This window comes from Lampetra fluviatilis, chromosome 5 (genome assembly GCF_964198595.1).
Source record: "Lampetra fluviatilis chromosome 5, kcLamFluv1.1, whole genome shotgun sequence".
Lineage (NCBI taxonomy): Eukaryota > Metazoa > Chordata > Hyperoartia > Petromyzontiformes > Petromyzontidae > Lampetra > Lampetra fluviatilis.
The window spans coordinates 267,065-291,009 of NC_136279.1; the positions used below are offsets into that span (position 1 = coordinate 267,065).

The 23,945-nt window shown below is 48.6% G+C and overlaps 1 protein-coding gene across 3 annotated transcripts; it reads left to right on the forward strand.

The window, feature by feature from the left end:
* Positions 1-803: 803 nt before the first annotated feature.
* On the forward strand, positions 804-23,305 carry LOC144932352 (R-spondin-2-like). 3 transcript variants are annotated; one of them, XM_078856296.1, is made up of 7 exons: positions 804-966; positions 1,154-1,212; positions 2,118-2,668; positions 10,247-10,426; positions 11,766-11,915; positions 16,813-17,064; positions 21,094-23,305. In XM_078856296.1, exons 3-7 carry the CDS (start codon positions 2,569-2,571, stop codon positions 21,216-21,218), a joined length of 807 nt encoding a protein of 268 aa, XP_078712422.1. In that variant the 5' UTR covers positions 804-966; positions 1,154-1,212; positions 2,118-2,568; the 3' UTR covers positions 21,219-23,305. The 3 variants fall into 3 exon arrangements, with proteins under 3 accessions (XP_078712422.1, XP_078712424.1, XP_078712421.1); XM_078856298.1 differs by having other exon boundaries at positions 1,157-1,212; XM_078856295.1 differs by having other exon boundaries at positions 804-1,212.
* Positions 23,306-23,945: the final 640 nt, after the last annotated feature.

The window sequence follows — 23,945 nt, forward strand, 5'->3', positions numbered from 1 at the left end:
CACACACACCGCAGCCCTGTGTCGAACTTATTCTCTCGGGGTGGACAGGCGGCCGTGTGGTCTCTGTTCAGACGAGGCATGCGGAAAACCATGCTGCTCGCTGAGCGCAATGGAGACCACGCGCATCCCTTCTCAATGCAGGTTTCGCTCGAGCAAAATCATCACACGCTGCACTCGGCTTCAACCCCAGAGGCACGATCTGTAGGAGAGCACCTATTAAGATCGGCACACGACGGGGTCGTGGTTTTAAGCCTCCTTCTCTCTGTCACTCACCCCCACCCAGCCTCCCACTCTCTGTCACTCACCCCCACCCAGCCTCCCACTCTCTGTCACTCACCCCCACCCAGCCTCCCTCTCTCTGTCACTCACCCCCACCCAGCCTCCCTCTCTCTGTCACTCACCCCCACCCAGCCTCCCTCTCTCTGTTACTCACCCTCACCCAGCCTCCCACTCTCTGTCACTCACCCCCACCCAGCCTCCCTCTCTCTGTCACTCACCCCCACCCAGCCTCCCTCTCTCTGTTACTCACCCTCACCCAGCCTCCCACTCTCTGTTACTCACCCCCACCCAGCCTCCCTCTCTCTGTTACTCACCCTCACCCAGACTCCCACTCTCTGTCACTCACCTCCACCCAGCCTCTCTGTTACTCACCCTCACCCAGCCTCTGTTACTCACCCTCACCCAGCCTCCCTCTCTCTGTCACTCACCCCCACCCAGCCACCCGCGCGCGCCGTGTCCCCCGCGCGTGACGTCACGCGGAGGAGCGCTTTTCTGCGCGGAGCTGAGCGCCGCGCACTCAGTCTGCGGCGCCGCGCTCCCCGATCCGCGCTCTCTCCTCTGCGCTCTCTCGCTCTCTCACCTGTCGCATCAGCTTTGCAACATACGACTCTCGACTCCTTCGTCTCTTCTCGCCACTCGCTGCTCTGTTGCATCGTGCGCGGCGGACCGAGTCGCTCAAATTTATTGGTGGATTAAATTTCCCTCTGAATGTGAATTGCGTAGAAATGCACAGGCGCACTCCGGGAGCATCGCGACTTAATTCCTTTAGAGTTTGATTTTGGTCGTTCGTTGGTGTTACTTTGGGGAGGGTTTTTTTCGGTTCACTGCATCTCAACTCCGGTGTAATGAAAATCGTATTCATTGTGCACATCAGCAGCATCATCAGCAGCAGCATCAACTGCGCCTCGGTGTTGGAGTCTTCGAATAAGACAGGTAACGCGCGTGATTTGCCCCGGCTGTTATCCACTCAACGTCACTCACCCTGGGCTTTCTCACCCATGACTCACTCACTTAGGGCTCGCTCACGAACCCAGGGCTCACTCACTCATCCAAGGCTCACTCACCACGGGAACACTCACTCACCATGGACTTACCCAGAGGTCATTCACCCAGGACTCACCACGGAGATCACTCACTCATCCAGGGCTTACTCACCACGGGCTCATTCACACACGCAGAGCTCAATTACCCAGAACTTCACCGAGGGCTCACTCACCCACCCACTCACTCACCCACTCACCCACCCACTCACCACTCACCCACCGACCCACCCACTCACCCACTCACCCACCCACTCACCCACTCACCCACCCACTCACCCACCCACCCACCCACTCACCCACCCACCCATTCACTCACCCACTCACCCACTCACCCACCCACCCACTCACCCACCCACTCACCCACCCACCCACCCACTCACCCACCCACCCACTCACCCACTCACCCAACCACCAAGGGTTCACAAAGGACTTGCATGAGGCTCGCTCTCCCAAGCCGGGCTCACTCACCACTGCCCACTCATCACACGCGCAGGGCTAACTCGCTTATAACGGGCTTAGAGCTCATTCATCCAAACAGGACCCTGTCACCACGGCTCACTCAGGGGTCACACTCCCAGGATTCACTCACTCAAGACTGCAGGCAGAACACACAGAGACACACAGAGACACCTCGAGGCATGCAGGTACACGACGAAAACGTCCCCGCATCGACCTTTGCGCGGCGCGCGGTGCGTTGACGACGCTCGTCGACCCGAGGCCCTGCGAGTCGCCGTCCGGGTGGGTTGGGAGTCCGCGGGCACTCGGTGATGATGCCGCACGTTGCGCTTATCTCAGGGCCCCGGTGAAGAATCCGATCGGCGGGACGCGTCCACCGCTAACGAACCACAACTTAGCGGAGCCGGGAGAAATGCGCAGCTCCCAAACCGCACCACGCTCCGCGCGCCCGCTCTGAGCGCCGTCACCGAGGCAGCTGCGTCCCGCCGCTCGACGCCTGCGGACCGTGGCCGCACGCGCCACGGCCCCAGAAGATGTGACGCGCCGACGGGCTCCATCCGAAGCTGGAACCCCATGCCAGCCTTGGGATGCGTCTGAGTCCCGTGCGGTCATCTTCAGCCCGTGACTCCGGCGAACCGATCACAACCACCGGCGGCACAGGCGGCGGCAACAGCATCAGCATCGTCAGCAGCAGCCGCCGCCGGGGTTCGCCCGCGGCTCAAGGCTCCGCACGGCTCCAGCCAGAGTTGTCTCTTTCGCTCCGCCCGCGTGACCCGACGAGCGCTTGACTATGCGTGTGCGGCTGCTTCCCTTGGCGTTTATCCTTCTCAACGTCGGCGACTACATGCAGGGCCAGCGGTTGCCGGTCAGGGCGCGGAGACAGACGCGCAGTGAGTACCCAAGCCTGGGCGCCGTGTGTGCTGCGCACGCGTGCGGCACGTTGTGGTGGTTGCTGTGGTGGTTGTTGTGGTTGTGTTGTGGTGCGTGTGTGTGTGTGGTGTGGAGCATCTGGATGTGGTGAGCATGAGTGTGTGTGGCATGCTGTGCATGTAACGTGTTTGTCTCCATGTGTATGGGGTATGTGTGTAGTTGTGTTGTGGATGTGCGCGTGTGTAATATGTTTGGAGTGTCTGTGTGGTGCACTCATGGTGGGAGGGTGTAGAAAGTGAGTATTATGTGTGCGGGGTATGTTGTTGTGTCGGGGATTAGGGAGCAGGAGTGTAGCGGTTGTCGCGCTGCGCTCAAAATCCGCGTTCGATTCCCGCTCACGGTCAACACCAGTGACAATTATCTGAACCGGTCCTGGGCCTCCACTAAGTCGACTCAGCCTCAAATGAGTACCTGGTGCGGTGTGTAAACGTCGCCACTAGGGAGACAAAGGCGGCCGGGCGTGGTTCTGGCTGCTGTTCCGATCTTCATCGGTGCTCTCTCCAGCACTTGCTCCAAACGTATGTTAAGGCAATAAGGGGGGGAGGGGGGGGGGTCTGTCTTTATCTTGTTGTGGATGTGTGTGGTGTGTGTGGTGTGTGTGCTGGGGTAGAACCACAGACATGGACAGGCACACACATCCCACGGCACCGAATAGGAAACTCCAATTACAGCAAGACCCATCGGTTCGAATATACACGGAACAGGGCAACTCCAATTACAGCAAGACCCATCGGTTCGAATATACACGGAACAGGGCACTCTCGCTCCCATCAGCAGCAGCAGCACAGGGTACAGAGATACATGGGCGATAGGTAAGCGATGGCAGACGGCGGAGTCTTGAACTGAAGCCGCCCTGTAACTGAAGGCAGATGCATAGCAAAGCTGGTGCGGTCTGCAGTGCGGTCAAGTGCTGAGTCGGGGTTCATCGAGGCAGGCGGTGAGTGCGCAGTGAGCCCACAGCGGCGCAGCAGCAGCGGCGACTCTGGCCCCAAGTGCGACTCTGGCATTGCGAATGCTCGTGAAGGGGGATGCTGAGCTTGGACGCGGGTTTGCTGCATCGCACACAGATCGCCATTCGCGAGACACCTGGGGTGGAAGGGCTACGAGGTGCCCTTTAGAAGGCAGTGCACCAAGTGGGCTCCTGACTGTTTCTTGCAAATAGTTGTTGCTGTCCCCGAGTGCACGTGGTTGTTCTCTTGAGACTATATTTGAAAAAAAAACTCATTTGCAATTGTGCCTCGGTTCTGCAACAGGACCCTGTTGAAAACGGGTCTTGAGGCCTCAATCGAGGCTTTCGTGTGCAAGGATGCATTTTCTTTTCGACGTGAAAAGATTTCGCGCGGAAAAAAAACCCCGTCAAGATGGAGCACCCAGTTCGCAACGGTCCCGGGTGCCAATTGCCCCAGAGCAGTGGCAGCCCGCTCCGATGACGGTGACGTCGAGCCGCTGGCATCGGAGCTCACCCTCTTCACTTCCCAGTGTGTCCGAGCGCACATCGCGTCCTTTTCTGGCACCCAGATGCGTCTCTCTCTCTCGCACCTGCTTCGCGTGATGCTTAACAGAACACCGATGCGTGCACCCAGGACTGGAATGCGCTGCGCTCACACGAGACCCTCTCAAAGCAACCTGCGAGTCAGCTAGTAGCTGTGCTCCACGCAGCATTGGATTCGAGGGTAATCGTAGGGTGAATGTGACGTGACCAGAGGTGAGGTGATCCGGCTCGGGGCCTCAGTAGTCGGCCTCGTGGCTCGCAAGCAGCAGGATGCGAGCCCAAAGTCTGGATGGGGATTGACTCCTCCTCTGTCGATACAGTGAGCATCGCTTTGTAAGGAAGTCAACAGTGGTTATCCAGAGGAATGTGGAATTTCCATCTCAGGTTGAGGGCTGTACACAGGAGATTAACACCGCTTCAGTCCCAACATGAGCACGAAATACCTCTGACTGTTGACTAGAGGTGCGGGAGGTTAACAAACTTCGTGCTGTGTATCGAATTGATTATTTGTTACCACTGTTTAAAACTTCATTCTAAAGTATACTTACATGCTATTTTTCACTGATGCATTGTTAATAGTCAAAAGCTGTGGCTAGTAAGCTCTTACAAAGTTCCACAGAATTACCCAGCGGATTGTCGGAAGCGGCATTCACAATGCGCATCTGGCAGTCAGGAAGGTAACGGCGCTTCCCTGCAATTTCCTGCCCACCCCACTGCTAGCGAACTCTAGAGCGTATTTGGTCTACTCTTCCACCTTGACTAGACGTGCTGGAAGAGGTGGGCACACCCCGACTTAACCTCATCACACGCGTCCTGCCGATCGATTCTGGTGTACAGTAATCATCACACTGCTGGGTTGACAAGAGGCAGGGGGGGATTTAATACACCTTCTCCATTGTTTAAACTGCCCCACCGGGAGACGCAATCGAACTGGTGATCGCTGGGCTCTAAGTGCAGTGTGCCAACCCTCGCACGACGACGGCTGCGTGCGGTGACACGGCAGTACCGTAACTCGCCAAGCGCGTTGCCTTAGCGGCACGGCTGTGCTCCCTCTGGCCGATCAGCGGTGCCGGCATTCCGTGAGCGTAGCTCCGCTCACCCACGAGCACCAGAGGCTCACCATGGCACACGTGGCCCCATGTGCGAAGGAGGCACTCCGAGCAACTCGCCAATGTGTTTCTTTTGTTTAAACTCCTAGAGCCATAAAAGAAGACGTTACGTGGCCCAGAGCTCTTTTCGCAATATATTACAGTAGGTCCATACCAACTCACCAATTAAACATTGAACTAATTGATTTCCTAGCAGCGGATGCTCACTGCTAACAACCACAGCATTGTCAGATGTTATGACAACACATTTGTGTTCATGTTCCCCACCTACAACGGCTGAATCAGATATGATGTAGCTAAGCAAATGTGAGACATTAACGACGGAATGCGCCCCACTTCCAGTACCAGCGACGAGACAGGTGTGGGGGACGATTTGATGATGGCATGGAGTCATTACTGGGGTGACTGTGCAGGCAAATTTCCACAGAATACCTTTTCCACTGAAATATCATCACTGAATCTTATGAAAAATCTAAATTCTGTAGATTTCCTTTAAACCTGCAATGTTTTAGCCACTTTGAATATAAGCTCAACTTTGAGAAAATATGTTAATATGTCTGCAGATAACAATTCAACCTGTCTAAGGCTGTTGGCAGTCTGAAGACATTAATGGAGCCAGACACATTGGACCTGTACTGAATTCGCAAATGCCTTCCAGGGACAACTATGGGGAGCATTGAGAAATCCTTTGCAGACCATTGTGTCACTTGATAGCATTTTCTACTAAAAAAAATACAGTTTGTAGTGAAATATTATTTCTATGTTTATTTCTACATGCTATAACAGTTGTGAAATATATGTGGAAAACAGGAAATTAATGTTGCAACACATCGTGTACAATTTAACATGTGCTACAAACGTATTGGATTTAAATTGTTAATGTTTTAAATTCACTGAGGAATTTTCACCTTGGAAAATCGATGTTTACACACCATTTTTATTGTATTTAACACGAATAAAGGTACAGAAACAAATTCGGGACCCAGTTTTTCGATGTTACAGCCAACTTTAGCAATGCCAATTTAACCGAATCACAATAGAAGAGATTATTTATTAAAATATTTGCATAAAATATTCCTGATATAAGCTCTTCCGAAACCCTTGATGCCAGAACAATTTTATACTAATTCTTCGGCACATTTACAAAAAGTAAACACGTCTAAGTTAATCTTAGCAGCAGACAGGGACTCGAGATATTTTAGTGTTTTTTTTTTTCAAAAGCCAAAGTGTCCAAGCTGAACATAACATGGGGCTGACCTGAATGTTACCTCCGCCCGTCCAACCGTCCATTCCATGACTTGCACATCTCCGACACCACGCGTGCTCAACCGCATTCGTGTGAGTTGCGTGCAAAACTATTCGGCGTTCCATGAAATCTATTGGCCATGCTCGACATAGGCCCTCTGACAAACTCTATTTTGCTCGTTGGACACGTGGAGTGGAGCTAATTCGACCCCCTCTACGGCTGGTCCCGAGAGTGGTGATATGCGTGAACTTTGCCATGTGGTTTCTAAACGTCTCCGAATTGACAGGCTGTTTAAATAGTGACAAGTCCAATGGCCTATGCCTGCAGAGATAATGCTGTAAACGCAAGCAGATAAGCATTTTTAGTGAATCGCAAACAAATACACAGCCATAATAACAATATTCAGTTCAAGTCAAACACCCCCGAATGATTAATAAACCGAGCTATCGTTTATATCATTTTCATCACAAGTGTTGTCTACAAGCACAGCAGAGACTCCGCGCCCTAATTATATTGTGAGTTCATGACAGCCAGAAACTTGAGTTATGTTTAAAAGCTATTCATGCTGAGACCGGATAAACAGAAAAAGGAAAACTTGGCTCCCTGCCTGAGCCAGAACCAGAGGGCCTCTCGGGGCTTGTTGGTGAAGGAACAGGGTTCCTCCCCCAAGCCTGCACGCAAACATCAAGACCCCGTCCACACGCGGAGACCGGCAAGCAGCCTACGGACGGAACCCGGCCTTCCATTTAAGTGCCTCTGCACATGGGCTTTCATGCCTGGCTGGGTCAGCCTTGCGGTGGAGGTCTTGACCCACCTCTGGGAGGAGAGGAGGAGCCCATGGTAGTCAGAGTCTTGCATCGTAGCGCATTGCGCTGCGGCAGTTATCCATTCTCCTGTTTACTGCCAGTGAACTCTTAATCATGTAGTCATCCATTGCCAGAAGGCACACATGCCACACCCTTACACATTTACTGTAAGTAGTAGTGTAATCTGTGGGTCTTGGTGGTTATGTCTTTGTGTTAAGTGATATGCCCATGTGTTGTAACGTTCTTGTTAAGTCGTTGAGACACTTTGGCACATGAGAAATATATGTTACATATATATCCAGCGCTACCGAATACCAAGGATTTAGTTTTACAAAAATCAGTTAAAGATTTAGTTTGTTTTACGGATTATGATAATACAAATATGTTGCTGAATTGTTGGTGTATCTTTACAGTTGTGTATTTGCACATTGGTACTCTTCTCACAGCGTTAAGCGACAATGACTTTGTAAGACAGTTATCGAATGAGCGCGTGTCAAAAGCAATGACTGAGTTCAATTCTTGGTCATGGATAATATCAGTGGCGAACAGTATCTGAAACTTGTCCTGGCCCTCCGTCAGGTCAATTCAGACTTAAATAAGTAGCTTGTGCAATGTACTGTATAAACACCATCACTTGGAAGACTTAGGCAGTCAGGGGTGGTCTGGCAACACCACTCCCTCATGTACCATGTCAGCCTCAATACGAGCTTGCTACCAATACTTGTGCCTTACGTTTCGCACTTGCACGTGCAACATCAGTCTTCGTATATGTGTGTGTGTATATACACGTGTATGTGTGCTTACATATATGTGTTAATGTGTGTGTGAATTGGATGGGGAGCGGTAGTGCAGCGGTTAATGCGCTATGCTATGAACCCGGTAACCCGAGTTTGATTCCCGCTCACAGTTAACATCTGTGACGAATATCTCAACTTATCCTGGGCCTCTCCGAGGTTAACTAAGCTTCAAATACCTTGTGCAGAGTGTAAAACATCAGCACTAGGGAGACAAAGGCTGACGGGCAAGATGTTGGCCGCACCACCACTGCCCTCTTCGTGTGCCGTGCTGCCTTCATAGCCACTCGCGAACAGCACTTGCCCCAACAGTCTGCTAAGGATATACGATCTATGCGAATTGGACATGCTAGATTTGTGTGCAGCTTGTAATCACCAACACCTCAGAGGAATTCACACAACAGACAATATGCGTTCCCCTCAATGTGTGTTTCCCAGGAAGGAAAATTTGCGTCTCCCAGGGAGTAATATTTGAGAATATTGGTTCCCCTTTTGAACATTTCTACCCCATCACTTAGTACAGTAACATTTATGGTAAAGAGTAACATTTATTTAACCCATACCCCTAATTCAGGGGTGCAAATACGCATGGGCGAGCAAATGTTCGCTGGAGGGAAGTAACATTTGTTCCCTTGAAGGAAAAAACATTCTCCCAGGGGAACAAATGTTCACCAAATATTTATTTAAAAGTTTCAAATCAAGATCAAATATTTATTAATATATTCACCAAATGTCTGTTTAAATAGTCACTGAATATGTCTTGGAAGCACATGTATATATATATTTGGGGGGGAGCAAATACTAGGATAAATATTTGTTTACATTGGGTTCAAGCAGCAACATATGCTGGACGACGCGGTGTCTTTGACAAAAGGACTGCCTGCAGAAGGCGATCTGTCCGCTGATTATGCGGGCTGCACTGCTTTTAAAAAAGTACTGGGGTATCTCTCTTTCCTCCGTATTCTGGGAAACGTCCTGGTAAGGATTATTCAACATCGCCTTGCCAGGCACGCTGAGGAGAGGCTTGCGGGACCCCCATGCGGTTTCAAGCCGGTGCAGTGCTGCACGGATGCCGTATTCTCCATCTGTCTGCTACGACAGACGCGAAGGGAATATCCACGAGACCTACATCACTGCTTTTTTGACATACATTCGACCTATTATAGCGTCATTGGGTTGTTCATTGTCCTGTGATAATGAAGGTCCTTTATGATGGGGAGCAGTCCCCGGTAAAACTCCGTAGCCAGAAGTTCGAGCCGTTCCCTTGTTCATGTTGAGGTACGACAGGGATGCCCTCTTGCCCCGACACTACTTTTTGACCATGTAGTCGAGAAACCTCCCCTGGCTGTAATTATCTCCATCTGTTTCATATACGATGGAAGGCTGATCGATGCTCAGGTGTTGTCAATGGCTTCCTACTGGTCATCCATGGCATTTATACTGATGATCTAGTACTGTAATTGCTGCTTATTCTGAGTTGGAAACTCTCCTGCTGAACCTGAAGCTTACCTTACCATCAACTACACCAAAATAAATCAGCACCCTGGGTACTTTATGTCATCGAACAGTTCACTCGCCCAACTCTCTATGAGTAATGGAGTGGTTATGGAGAGGATGAAGGAGTTTATGTGCTTGGGCCACGTGCTCATGGCCATCTCTGGTTTGGCAGCAGACATCTCACTCCAAGGTGGTGCATCTGCTAATCAACTTAATCTGTTAACCCATAACACCTAGGCCTGTCCAATGACCTGCCATGCAGGTTTAGACGTGTCCTCAAAATAAACATAATCAGAAACAGATATCACTGAGTGATGAATGCGGTTTGTTGCTGTGTGCATGCATGAGTGGATATGTATATGTGTATACGTACGAGTGTGTATGTGTGTCTACTTGAATGTGGATATGAACACGCATGTATTTGTGTGAACTTATTCGACACCGTACGTAGCTAACCGTGCTAATCGGATGTGTGGGGTATATATGAGTGTACGTGCCCATATGTGCATACATGCATTTCTGTGTCCGCATGTGTATGTGTGGTCGGTTGTGTGCGTATGTCTGTGTCTGTGCGTGTCCCTGCCGCGTGTGCAGTGGCGTGTCCCAAAGGCTGCCTCACATGCTCCGAGCCCAACGGCTGCATCAACTGCCTCCCGCGCTACTTCTTCTTCCTGGAGCGGCAGGGCATGCACGAGATGGGCAGCTGCCTGCCGTCCTGCCCCGCCGGCTACTTTGGGGTGCGGCGCCCCGACGGGAACGTCAGCGTGTGCCAGAGTGAGTAACAGCCGTGCCGGCACGCGACGTGACCACACGGAGCTCCCTATGACCGCTCACGTCGGCTATTGCTGTCGGGACCATTGCACGAAAGGCACCACGAGCCGGTAAATTTGCAGAGAATGTCTCCACTTTGTACGAAGTGTGTTTTCCATTTTGCGGTCGCTTGTTTTACTGTAATGTTTAATCAAAGCAACCGTACCCTTTACCGCCCCTGAACGTGGTTGTAGGCATATGGCTATAATTAGGGCACTCCAATTGGGGAATAGCAGAACAGGCGATTTGATTGTGGTAATTAACGCTGGTGGGAACTTGGGCTCTCAGGAAGAGTTTGGCTGATCACAGAAATCACAGCCGGGGTCGGCGCAATCGACAAAACTTCACGGATTAGCCACGGCACAGCCGAGGCTCCACCCTCACTCCGTCACGCCTCATCTCGATAATTGTGATCTCCGTGCACGTGGTTGTCAGGCAGCTGAACGCAACGGAGCCTGCTGCAATGAGTGCCCTTGGAATAACCAACACATTGATAAACGGAGCAAGTGTATAGCCAATGCTAAAGGCAAATGTAGAATGGCCCTGCCTGCGCTTGCAATGGATGCTAGAAAGGTCAATGGTCTGTGCACAAAAGAGGTCACAGAGAGGGGGTTTTGAGCTCTGTTCTTCAATGTAACCTCCACTCAACTCTGCATGCTCACTCGACTCTGATTGCAGGTGTTTACCTTGCTTTATCCCCATATATTCCTCCGATGCAGCATCGCTGTCTTTAATGACATGCATATTTGTGTAAGCATATAAATTATGAATATATTCCAAGTTTTAGCATATAATTGTGGTCATGTAATGTGGTAGTGTGAATAAATACTTTGGAAAAAATGTAAATAAATTAAGTAAATATAGAAATAAATAAAATGTGCTAAGTGCAAGGCCAACTTCCTCACCCAATATTCCCTCGTAATATTAAGACAACCTTGGTGTAGTATATTCGACGTGTCAAAATACAGCAGTGATTTCCTGCTCACATAAGCATTGAGTTGGTGCTCATCCAATAGTTACACTCCTCTCAGTGGTGGAGATCTATGACGAGGACAAGTCTCACCAAAGGACAGCCCCCGTTGACCTCCCCACGAAGTGGTAATAATTGTATTGACCCTGGAGGGACAATGGGCTGAGTCATCACCTAAGCAGGATGGAAACTTTCCGCTTGCAAGCCGCAAGCGGAAAGCAGGATGGAAACCTTCCGCTTGCAAGCCGCTAGCTCTACCGCTGGGCCTGGCTCCATTACACCTCGCACGCCAGAACTCCAAGAACACCCTTAACGAGGCTTTCGCCCGGACAGGGTGCCGCCTCGAAAACTGCGACACCTGTTTTGCAAAGAACTTCTGCACCAAGTGCCGCGCGGGCTTCTACCTGCACAAGGGCAAGTGCCACAACGCCTGCCCGCATGGCTTCAGCGCCGTCAACCAGAGCATGGAGTGCACCAGCACCGGTGAGCCTGCCCCACCACGAGCCGCGCCGATTTGGCGGATTTACCCCACGATCAGCCAAACCCAAGGAAAACCAAACACACACACAGGGGCTCGAATGCAGCACAGATACAACTCCACCAGCACCACCGCCACCAAAAACGCACATTTGTAACTCGGCCACAACGCAACGTCTCGGAGCCCAGGAATACAGAGGAGCGAATGGAATGGAGAGGATGAGGGCAGAACAGAGGCGAGCAGGGGGGTGGTCGGCATGAGGTTGAAGAGGAAGGTTTGAGGAGAGACTTGAAAGCAGAGAGAGGGGACCAAGTGGAATTGCCTGGGGAGGGAATTCCAGAGGGTGGGGGTTTAATGGCTAAAGGAACGACCACCAATGGTGGAGCAGTAAATCCTGGGGACAAGGAGGAGGCCAGAGTGTTGAGCAGAAGGAGCAGAGGGAGTGGTGGGAGCAGAGAGAGCTGCTGGGACATGTGGCTGGAGGAGGGGCAAGGCCGTGGTTGTATCTGAACGTGAGGACATGGATCACCACCATCGATAACACGACCTCACAGCTGACGAACATACCTCGACTCACGTGCTTGCACAAAGGCCCCTCTTTGCTGTGCATTACAATGATACAAGTTCACGTGCACAAAATGTTTTGTTGATTTTGCCATCACTTATTTGCTGAAGGATCATGCCCATAAGGCATTAATTCTAGATTTGAAGCTTTCGTGACTGCAAGGAATCATCTTCTTAGGTTTTTTCGGTAAAGTCACGTAGAAAGTAAAATAAAATAAAAACAAAAATCACGACGTTTCGGAGGCAACACAAGTCTCCGTCATCAGGTGGGACCGTCACAGCCAGATTAGCTGTATCAAGTGAGGCAATGATTCAAGATGTAATCTGTGAGTGGCGAGAAGTTACTGTTCGATGTTTGTTTGAGCGCTTGCAAATGCTTTATGTTTGATTTCACTTTGGATGACAGATTCGTATCGCTTATTGCCAAAATGTCCGACAGAGCAATGGTTGTCCCAATTAAATTATCGGCAGCTTTTATATTTTTATCTGCATGGCTTTTTTTCTCACATTTATTCCGACCGGCTGCTGATTCATAGCAGAGATCTCCGATATATGATCAGTCGACCTTGTGATGAAGGATACCCCAGTCAGCGACAAATCACAGCATGTGGCCACGTGTGTTTAGCTCTACAAGCGATGTGTGGCGCGTTGCAACCCCTTTAGCTGTGTAACTGTGCCACTGTGACTACGTACTAAAACAGCAATCGCAGCACAGCGGGAGGTCATTGATTCCAAGCCTAAGAACAGTTCGCAAATGTGCAATGAATTACAGAGCAGTGTCATCACTGAAATACAACATCTGCAGTTCCTGGTTTAACCATATCAAAGGGAAAGTGGATAAAAGTGGATGACTAATATTTGCAATAATAATAGCAGGGCACGCATACCGTTCTACAACTTTGGAATGTATCCCTTCTGAAAGCATCGTTTGGCTGTGCTTTTGGAAAAAGCAGTCACGTTTTAAGGGACAACATGCTTTTTCCTTGTAAGTCCAAACGGTACGAACAAAGAGCAAATCCACTAAAGTAAACTGTAAGAATTCGTGCATTTGATAATAATCCGTTGTACTCTGCAGCATCTCTAATTGGCTCATCAGAATACAAAACAAGAATTTTCATGTTTTGACATTCACAACTGCCAATTTGTCTATATGTCCAAGACTCAAAATAACAGTGCGACAGATATGTATATGCCAATACAGCGAGTTTTGCTAAACTAAAATCCTCCTTTCCAAAGAGCAAACAAACCACAGAATCAATATTACACAGTAATTGAGTTTCTTAGAAGCATGCGACTTTTTAAACGTTTTCTTGCTCGTTGGAAGTTTATACTGATGTACATTTGTAAGCCATGCTCTTCAAATCTGTCCAATTTTTTTTAAGTTGCAAAAACATCTTTTACTTCTTTCCCGTGAATCATGCGGTGCATTCCTGCGGCATATGGTGGTGCTTGTGTTTTTTTATTTTATTTGTGAATGGCTACATACACAACCAGTCTGAGCTTGTAAACAGACACACACACAGGAGACTACCAATAACAAAGGGCCATGTAATAATGGGCAAAGCGAAACAACTTTGGCTTCAGCTGCAGTTACCACCCATGTCAGGCTTCTGGGCTCAGCAGAATGTGATTTGTCACCACAATGAACATCAGGAATATATCTCTTGGCGCAGAATGGCCGAATGCAGAAATGTGCAGTGAGAGTATCATTCCTCTCTCCTTAATCCAAGTCACTTTTGACACACAGGGATTGACACTGGTCTGCAGAAGCATCCAGTGGTCAGATTGTTTCATGTGGAGAGGATGAGAGTGCACTTCGCTACTTTACACCATGGGAACTCTATTTGCTATGAAGAAGGGTCATTGCCCAAAACGTTGCCTATGATATGTAGTATTTTCCTTATAGGGCCGCATCATTGACGAAGGTGTTGGAATTTCGATTTGTGTAAATGCACCACTGCCAACGCAGTATCACCAATACTTTAACAATAGTTCCTTGTTGAATAGCATCAAATGAAGTAGTTATCCATGTTGAATGCTGCATGGTGTTAATAACAAAATAAGTCCGATTTATAGGGCACACATTTAGTGCGAGTGACTCACCTGGTCTGTTACTGCCCTCTGCAGTCTCTTTTGTGTCACTGCGGAGCTAAAACAGGATTTTACAAAAAAAAATCGAAAGCATAATACAATTTTTCAGTATCATTTGACACTTTTTACGTAAAAAGTGTTGGCTTTCATCAGTGGCTCGACACATACTATATTGTTATGGGGTTTAAAATAGATGTCATCCATCTTTTGAAGGCATTGGTAGAAAAAATATAATTTATTGCACTGCGTGTGTAAGAAAATGAATACGGTTTAGGCTTTCGCGACCAATATCATCCATAAGAGGTGTTTGGGTTAGATCGCGTAAATATATAAATGTGTCGTTAAAACCCGCCAACACCCGACGCAGCCAACTAGTAAGGGTTGTCACGTAAACAGAACGTGCCAATTCGTCACTAGTACAGCACTAACCGGTGTGTTGGAGAGCCAAGCCACAACATTTACAAACTGAGTACGACGTTTCGCCAGTAATTACAACTAGCTTCATCAGGTGACAACTAGATTTGTGGAGAAGTCCATCTGTTTCGTTCCTTATATAGAGGCGTAGATGTGGTGACCACGCTTCTGCGCTCTTGCACAATGTGGGGGGGTGGGGGGGGGTTACTGAGGCAACGTACATTATGTGCATTATGCATGTGCATTATGCGAGCCCTTTGAACTTGTCCTTCCTGTCTATTGTGTTTATTAAAATAGCCCGACCAACAGTAATCCCTATTGAAGTACGCTGCTCTGTGTAGGCATGTATTTAAATAATGTATTATTTGATTATTCGCTTCCACGCAGCACTAAAACGGTAGCTATCCAAAAGGTTAAAGTTTTTTAGATTTCTTTAAATTTCGATAGATTCTCTAATTAGTCTTGGCCATTAGTAGCTAGTTTTGCACAGAACTTCAACATTATACAAATCAATTGAGTGTCCTTGTTGGCACGCGTGTTCTGCTACTGCTGACAGTAGCATTTGGGAGAATTTAATATTTCTCTGATGTTCTTTTAGTCTCGTGCTGATCATTCGTCCCGTTTGCCCAACATAATAACATTTACCACACGTGCAGTTAATCCTCCGGTAATACATCTTTTGTACCAGATATTAAATTCTGTATTTTATGTACCGTGCCAAATCTGACTCGGATGTTTTGTTTTCCAAACATCTGGCTAATTTATCAGTTACTCCCGCAATATACGGTATTTTGATCGTTTTAATTACTCGGGCAGTGTCAAAGCTCTTGTTATTTGATTTGGAATAACAAAACCAAATCAAATAACAAAACCCAATCAAATAACAAGAGCATTGAAACTTGGCTGTGTCGGATGGTGGCGGGTTTTAACGACACATTTATTTCTTTACGCGATCTAACCCAAAAACCTATATTATGGAAAATGAATGCGTTATTAATAATAGGATAGAATAACTCAAATACAGTTTGGCCACCACCATGGGAATGTGGAATTCCGAGACTCAGGGCCACCAGAGAGGAGATGAGCAGCACCCGACGCCCGCTTGGGCAGAGAGATGCTCTGTGACTCGGCCAAGGGTGGAGCCCACAGACACAGGCGGGCTCTGGGAATGTGCTCCACAGAGCGAGTGACACACCTGGGTTCGGTGGTAAGTGGCAGTGGGAAGATCAATGCTCCCGAATGCATCAGTGGCTGGACCACGAGGGTCTCGTGTCACAGCCGGCATGGTGGTTTTGCAGCCGAGCAAGCGGCTCGCAATCGAAAGGTTGCGAGTTCACTTCCCAGAAGGGGGCTGATAAAAAGACAAACCCTTTGCGAGGGGAATCTAACAGTACTCTTTGGTTCTTTCGATAAAGTCACGTCGGTAGAAAATATTAAATAAATTAAATCACGACGTTTCGATTGCAACACAAGCAATCATCATCATGTGTTGCAATCGAAACGCCGTGATTTAACTTATTTCATATTTTATACCTACGTGACTTTACCAAAAGAACCAAAGAGTATGGATTCCTGCAGTCACGAAAACTTCAAATCTAGAATGAATCTAACAGTTGTTGTCTTGTGAGTAGACTCACCCCCGCCATAAGAATGTTGAATTGCCACCATTGGCTAAGGGCTGCGAAGAGAAGATGAGCAGCACCTGAACGCTCACATGAGCTCAAAATCACCTTGACTCCGAGTGTCACAGCATCCGCACGCACATCAGCGCTGTGTAATTAGCTCCGCACGTCAACACAGGGAACTAAACGAGCGTGCCCTGTCGCCCGGCAGAGGAGTCCCATCAGCGGCACCCCACCCCGGCGCTGGCGGCGTGCGAGCTGGGGCCGTGGGGCGACTGGGGCCCGTGCCTGAAGAACGGCCGTCCGTGCGGCGCCAAGTGGGGCCAGGAGGCGCGCACTCGCTCCGGGTCCGACCCCGCGCAGCGTGCCGCCGCCGCCGCCGCTGCGCCTGGCGGGGGGGACGCCTGCCAGGACAGCCGAGAGACGCGGCGCTGCCGGCTGAAGAAGCGGCACTGTCCCGACGGTACGATCACACGTTGCCTCCTCCACCTCCACGGGGTGGACGTGGGGGAGGGGGGCCTCCTCCACCTCCGCAACTCGTCGCTCGCGGGCACGGACCAAACGCTTCACTTGTTGGTTGCCACCCGAGAAAACAATACTTGAGCGGTGCCAAGGTTGTTAAGTTTAAATGCCAATGAAAGTGAATTGTGTCATAGCCGCATGTAATAGGCATGCCATCAAATAGTCCACCGTTATTCACCATGAATGGAAACCGGTGTTACGCAAATTGTTCTACCACCCGTGGTACCGAATTCTCCGCTCTGGCCCTTGGAATGCCGTCAACCGATTCTCTCTCCCTCCTCACTGCTGCCCCTGCCGTCTGGAACTCCCTCCGACTGGTAGTCCATGCTTGTCTCTCTGGTCAGGATCAAGATTAAGATCCCCATTCTTCTGCCAGTGCCTGGCTTTTCCCTCCATCCGTTCTCTTCACCGTCACCGAATCTTCATATATCTATCCTGCTCCTGCCACTCTCTCCGTACCGCGCCTCGGACTACGATCGCATTTCGTCTTCATGGGACCAATTTGTAAGCGGTAAACGGAGCTGCATGCGGTGAGGACCGGTGGGGGCGTGGAGGAGGCTTATTGAGGAACCGAAACACAGACGCGGAGCGTGTGGCACGCAGCACTCGCGTGTGTGACATTCACACAACGCAGCCTTGCGTGCGACCAATATTCACCAGCGTCGCTGGGTTGTACGAGTGTGGCAGGGTGAATGCGTGTGAATGAAAGCAGTGACCCGAACATGTGAACATTTGACAAGAGTATACAAACACAAGAGAAGCATGCAGACAGAAATTGAGAAAATGTAGATTTTTGGTTTATATTTAAATACAGTACAGTATACAGAAAACTGTATTCACACAGAAATAGAATGACTTTTAGACCGTAAGTGCAGCGAAAGAGAAAATAAACCATCTTTCACACAGAGATTCATGGGAGGTGGAGAACGCAATGGGAGAGATTATGGGGCTACAGTGAACGGGAGGCCAGTGAAGGGCTTGGGGAGGGGTTGATTCATCGCAATGATGCAATGTGGTCCCCTTTTACGAGTTTGGGTGGGGAGCTCTGCATTAACCATCCCTATCATGCGACATTAATTGCACTGAAGACAGTCTTTCGTCAATGAAACTGAACGGAATGTGGAATTTCAATCAAAGGCTTGTCGCCTCCAACAGAGACGAGTGACTCACTCGTTTGAGAAGGGAAGCCATGTCACGTTATGCATGTTACAAATGAAGCTTAACACCTGACCGGGAGCAACTGTGGTACAGAGAAGACTCGACGCCCGCTCGCACTTGCGCAAATTGGTCTCAACGAGGGCGCTCCGGCGAGCCGATGGCCGACCGCCGTCAGCAGCAGCAGACGGCGGTCGTGGGAAGCGCACCAGCGACGGGCCCCGCAGTCCCAGCGACGGCTGGAATGCTGCTGCGGCTGCTGCGCACGTCCGCCCCGATCCATCAGGCGGCCGCGCGGGGATTAGCGCCGCCGCCGCCGCCATTGTCGTGCCGGATCCGCCGCTGTAATTCCACACGGATGCAGCGAAGCCCCCCCCCCCCCCAGTTCAAACAGCGACTGGGACGTCGCCGCCGCCGCTCTAAAACAACCCGTGCCGCAACGAGTCGCCGGATTGTAACGAGCCTGGGCGAAGACGTGAATCGACACCATTCTGCCCGCGCTGGCAAGGAATACCAGTTGGCATTTAAAGGGACGTGTCGTGTGCCAACGCCACCCCCAGCATGCGAATTGCTGCCAAGTTGGGGCTTGGATGGCTATACGCGATGTAAATTATAAAATGAGTGTGATATCAATCAGCTGTTTTGGAAATTAATAAATTTCAAGCCATATTTAAACATGGATTTTTCAAACAAATGAGTAATGCGTGACTATCTACGATTGTCGTCCTCAGCTAGAAATGGAAATTCCAAATATTTCTGGCAGAGACCAGTCTTCATACAACAACCAGTATTGACTTCCCAGAAAGTGGTACTAATTTTATACACCCCGAATGGATGACATAATAAGTTTCCTCTCGCTGCGATTTGATTTTGTTGCCTTTCTATTCAGTGTCACATTCTCTAAAGCACTGTGCCACCCGGCACGCACTCCAGCTTTAGCGGTGATTCCAGGAGCCACTGAATGTAATGCAAATTGAATCCATGAAAGTGTAAAAAATACGTATCGGTGATAGGTGAAGAGATGTTCTATTTAAGTTCGATACGATGCCAACGTGTTGCAGAGTGGATGTTGTAGTAATTCGCCTGGATGTCTTGCTGAACTTTGCATATGCTTGGCAATGCATGGGAACGTGGAACAGTCCGTACTGGAAAATTCTGCTAAGCATATTTTTACGTGTCCACTCCATTCTCCAACAGCCTGAATGCACAAACTAAACAACACATATCCAAAGCCATCGATTTCCGCATCTGGAAACTTTCCATGCTGATTACTCAGAAGCTGCCCCTATGACAATCAAGCACTGTGCCACGGCCTGCAGATATTAGACTTCAAAAAGCAACCAATTCCAGAGCAATCATAACACGACAGGATCTGACATTAAAATGTTGTATTGTTAAATAATGCCACGTTGCGTTACCCGTATAACGCATACAGTTAATGGATTGGCCAAGTCAGCTCAGTGAGCTTGTAATTGCAAGGTCGTGAGCTAAAACCCAAGTGTGGATTTTATGTCAATAAAATAAACAATTCCTGCGAGCGTCGCTTGATGGGTCGTCAACAATTCCACATGGCGCTTGTCAAGCGGTACTCTCTTTTATCAACCTTGGAGAAATGAGAGAGGAGTCAGCCTCCAACGAGGATTTTAACTCGCAACATTCCAATCGCGAGCCGCCCGCTCGACCGCCGAGTCATCTGGCCCAATACACAGCACGTGTACACACTCTGTCAACCTACACAGCACGTGTACACACTCTGTCAACCTACACAGCACGTGTACACACTCTGTCAACCTACACAGCACGTGTACATACACTGTCAACCAACACACCACGTGTACACACACTCAGTCAACCTACACAGCACGTGTACACACACTCAGTCAACCTACACACCACGTGTACACACACTCAGTCAACCTACACAGCACGTGTACACACACTCAGTCAACCTACACAGCACGTGTACACACTCTGTCAACCTACACAGCACGTGTACACACTCTGTCAACCTATACATCACGTGTACACACACTCAGTCAACCTAGACAGCACGTGTACACACACTCAGTCAACCTACACACCACGTGTACACACACTCAGTCAACCTACACAGCACGTGTACACACACTCAGTCAACCTACACAGCACGTGTACACACTCTGTCAACCTACACAGCACGTGTACACACTCTGTCAACCTACACACCACGTGTACATACACTCAGTCAACCTACACACCACGTGTACACACACTCAGTCAACCTACACAGCACGTGTACACACACTCAGTCAACCTACACAGCACGTGTACACACTCTGTCAACCTACACAGCACGTGTACACACTCTGTCAACCTACACACCACGTGTACATACACTGTCAACCTACACATCACGTGTACACACACTCAGTCAACCTAGACAGCACGTGTACACACTCTTGTCAACCTACACAGCACGTGTACACACTCTGTCAACCTACACACCACGTGTACATACACTCAGTCAACCTACACACCTTATTCTAGAGCAGGCTGCACGTGTAAACGCGTTGCTCGCTCGTTCGGGTTCGTGCCTGGTCGAGCAAGAATGCCATCTGCTCCCAGGCTGCTTCCATCTCCCTTACTTAGCAGCACCTGTCAACAACTTAATACCATGCATGACACTGAGGGGTAAAGCCCTTTTTGCACGCAAACAAAAACAATGTTTCATTCTTTTTTAATACTTGTACAAAATAGTTTTGTTAACTTTTGATATGGCTTATGAATGTATTTTGTTGAATAATCGGATTGACGTTTTTAACTTCCTTTATTGCAGAAAAAAGAAAAAAAGAACCGGGACATCGGGATGCCAAAAATAAACCAATTAAAAAAAATCGCAAGAAGGACCGAGCAAAGCAACCACAGCGAGAAGTGCAGCCCACGGGCGCGAGCGGGCAGTGAGGGGGGCGCGTGGGGCCGCAGGGACAGGCACGGACTCACGGTGAATGCGTCACTGCTGCTGCTGCTGGAATTGTTATTTAAGGCACTGTACAATTTGCATTGGGAATGCCACTGGGATGGAGAGTGAGAGCACAAAGGGAGCTTTTATTAAACCCGTTTATTTTATTACAATAACATCGCTTCTGATTGCACAGACTCGAGACTAAATGCAGTGGAATGAGCACGAAGAAAAAGCCGAGAAGACACAGTAGGGCAGTGTGCCATGAGTAAATGGCAGACAGAGGTCACGCACCTGATCTGTCGGCACCTCGCAATAACCGTGAGCAGCTTCTGCGATGACTGAACACGACCGTCTTAGCAGATCCATGCACTCTGCAAATGTGAAATGGAACAAGTGAGGTCTACTGCTGTGGGACGCTGCCCATTTCATGAATCGCTTGCGTGCCCGGTGTCTGTTTGATGCCGCACGCTTGGCTGTGCGTTGTTTTTGTCCGGGACAGCACTTTGACTTCACTGTTATTTGTCCAAGCGCAGCAGTCGATGGAGAGAGCGAACAAGGGCACGAGCTGGCGCAGAAGTTCACTTCCGTGACGCCGTGTGGGACAATGACTACCATTGCCAAATTGCTCGCAAATAAGGATTGTCATAATTCCCTTCCGGAATGCCAGTGTGTTTCTTAATTAAATATTGTGAACTCAATAACCCGAGCAACACATTTCGATGACAGACGTCCGACAGGAATCTGGATCCGCTTGATGGACCACAGAGAATGCATTCCTTGGGAAACGTTATCAAGAGATCACAGGCGGAGCGCACGTTCCCGGATCAGACGTGCAGACAGACACACGCCCCCTGCTGCACCTGCTGCTGCTCCCAGACTCGCAGCGCAGCGAGGGGAGCGCGTGCGGAGGAGGGCTGAGCGAGAGCCAGCCAGCAGAGTTCAAATAAACCCTGCGGTCGCGTTGATTTTTGCAAGAGAATAAACAATGTTATTATGTAAAGTATAAAAAAAATGTACACTGCTAATTACTATTATCACAATGCAGATTTATTTTGAAGAGCAGTTTGTTTTTAGACGAGTTGTATATACATACAGTACACCGCGCAGGTACGTACAGCTGCAGAGACCACGTAACTAATGACGTTAACGTTTGGTCCCACGGATTTAAACAAATGTATTTTACAGGAAAAACCAAATGTGCAGGTTTTGGCTGAACCACCAATTTAAGCTGCAACTCGTGGATTGGAACTCCAATTAACGTATCTACCCTTGACACCTTAGCAAACAGGATGTTCCGTCTCACGGGATTTGTCAGTTTAATAAGTAAAATGTTTTATTGTTCCATTACCTGCCACATTTCTAGACGTCTCACACCTTGACCCCAGTAATTGATCATGAATTGGCCCAACATGTTTTGGCAAAGGAAGTGTTCACCAATATTCATGGGAAAACATTCATATTATTGTAAATTTCCATAGTTTTGGTTGTTTTTCTGCCAACATTGGTAAAAATCGGCTTCTTCCAAGAAGTGAACATGACTCAACGTTTTTTTCAAACTTCAGTCTTTGTACCTTCCCCAAATTGCAAATTCTTGCTGACAATTTTACCCAATCCAAAAGTAAAATTAGGAAGTAATTGCAAAGAACCCCTAGATTGCTCAACGTGGAAAGATTATGGAGACACAAAATTAAGCCCTAATAAATAGTAACGTCCCATTTTAGTTACAAATAGCATTGCAACTGATATATAAACTGTTGAGGATGACAGATGTAATTTATATAATACATTTATTATTTGCCTATCCGTATTACCAACTTCAAATCTGCTTTTTAATAGTTTAAAATAATTGCCAATGTGCCTTACTTTTACACCTGGCGCACATTATAACATTGCAAATATTATATGCACCATGTAAACACAATACTGAGCAAACCTTTGCCTGAGCTCGCAGAAGGTATACACTGGGCTACTTTTTAAACAATTCTAGTTAAATATACGAGGGGAATTTACAGGCAAGTATTACCTGACCCAAGGAGGTTCATCATCACATTTTTGTAAACAGCTCTTGTAAAACAAAAGTGCAATAAAGTAACCAAAGTACAGTTTGAACCAAAATGAATGTGTGATTTTTACATCGGCAAGTTCAGTGTTACATGTTTGTGTGGTTTCGTTTTAAACACCCATTGCACAGGGGTGAATGCCAATAAAAAAAAACAGATGTTATGCATAATGTCAATAAGTGTGCGCAAAGCCAATAACCAAACAGGGCATTGCCACTTGGCCATCCTTCAAAAAGGAGACGAATATCGGCTGCGGCCAGACCCACCTCACCGCACACCAAGGTCGTGACCTCTGCCCACTACCGTCACGTGAACGCGTGATGCTGGATTCTTCCCGAGGCAGACGGGGCACAGAGGGGAGTGAGTGCGAGCAGCTCCTCTTTCTCTTTCCCAGCTAAAAGATGCAGCCAACAAAACTAAATGTTGCTTTGTAATTACCAGGGATTTTTTCTTATCACAGACTTACTACATTGAGCTATTTTTTACGATAAAGAATTAAGTCGCAACTACTTGACTTTCAGGTGCGCTGCCCGGAGGACCCTCTAGTGCCGTCACTGACGTCCTTCATTTCGCGCCTATGATTAGCACGGTTGGATACGTATGGTGCCAAATATGTTCAACATACATAAATACTTCACGAAGTGGCAGGTCTGCAATCATCCTGGT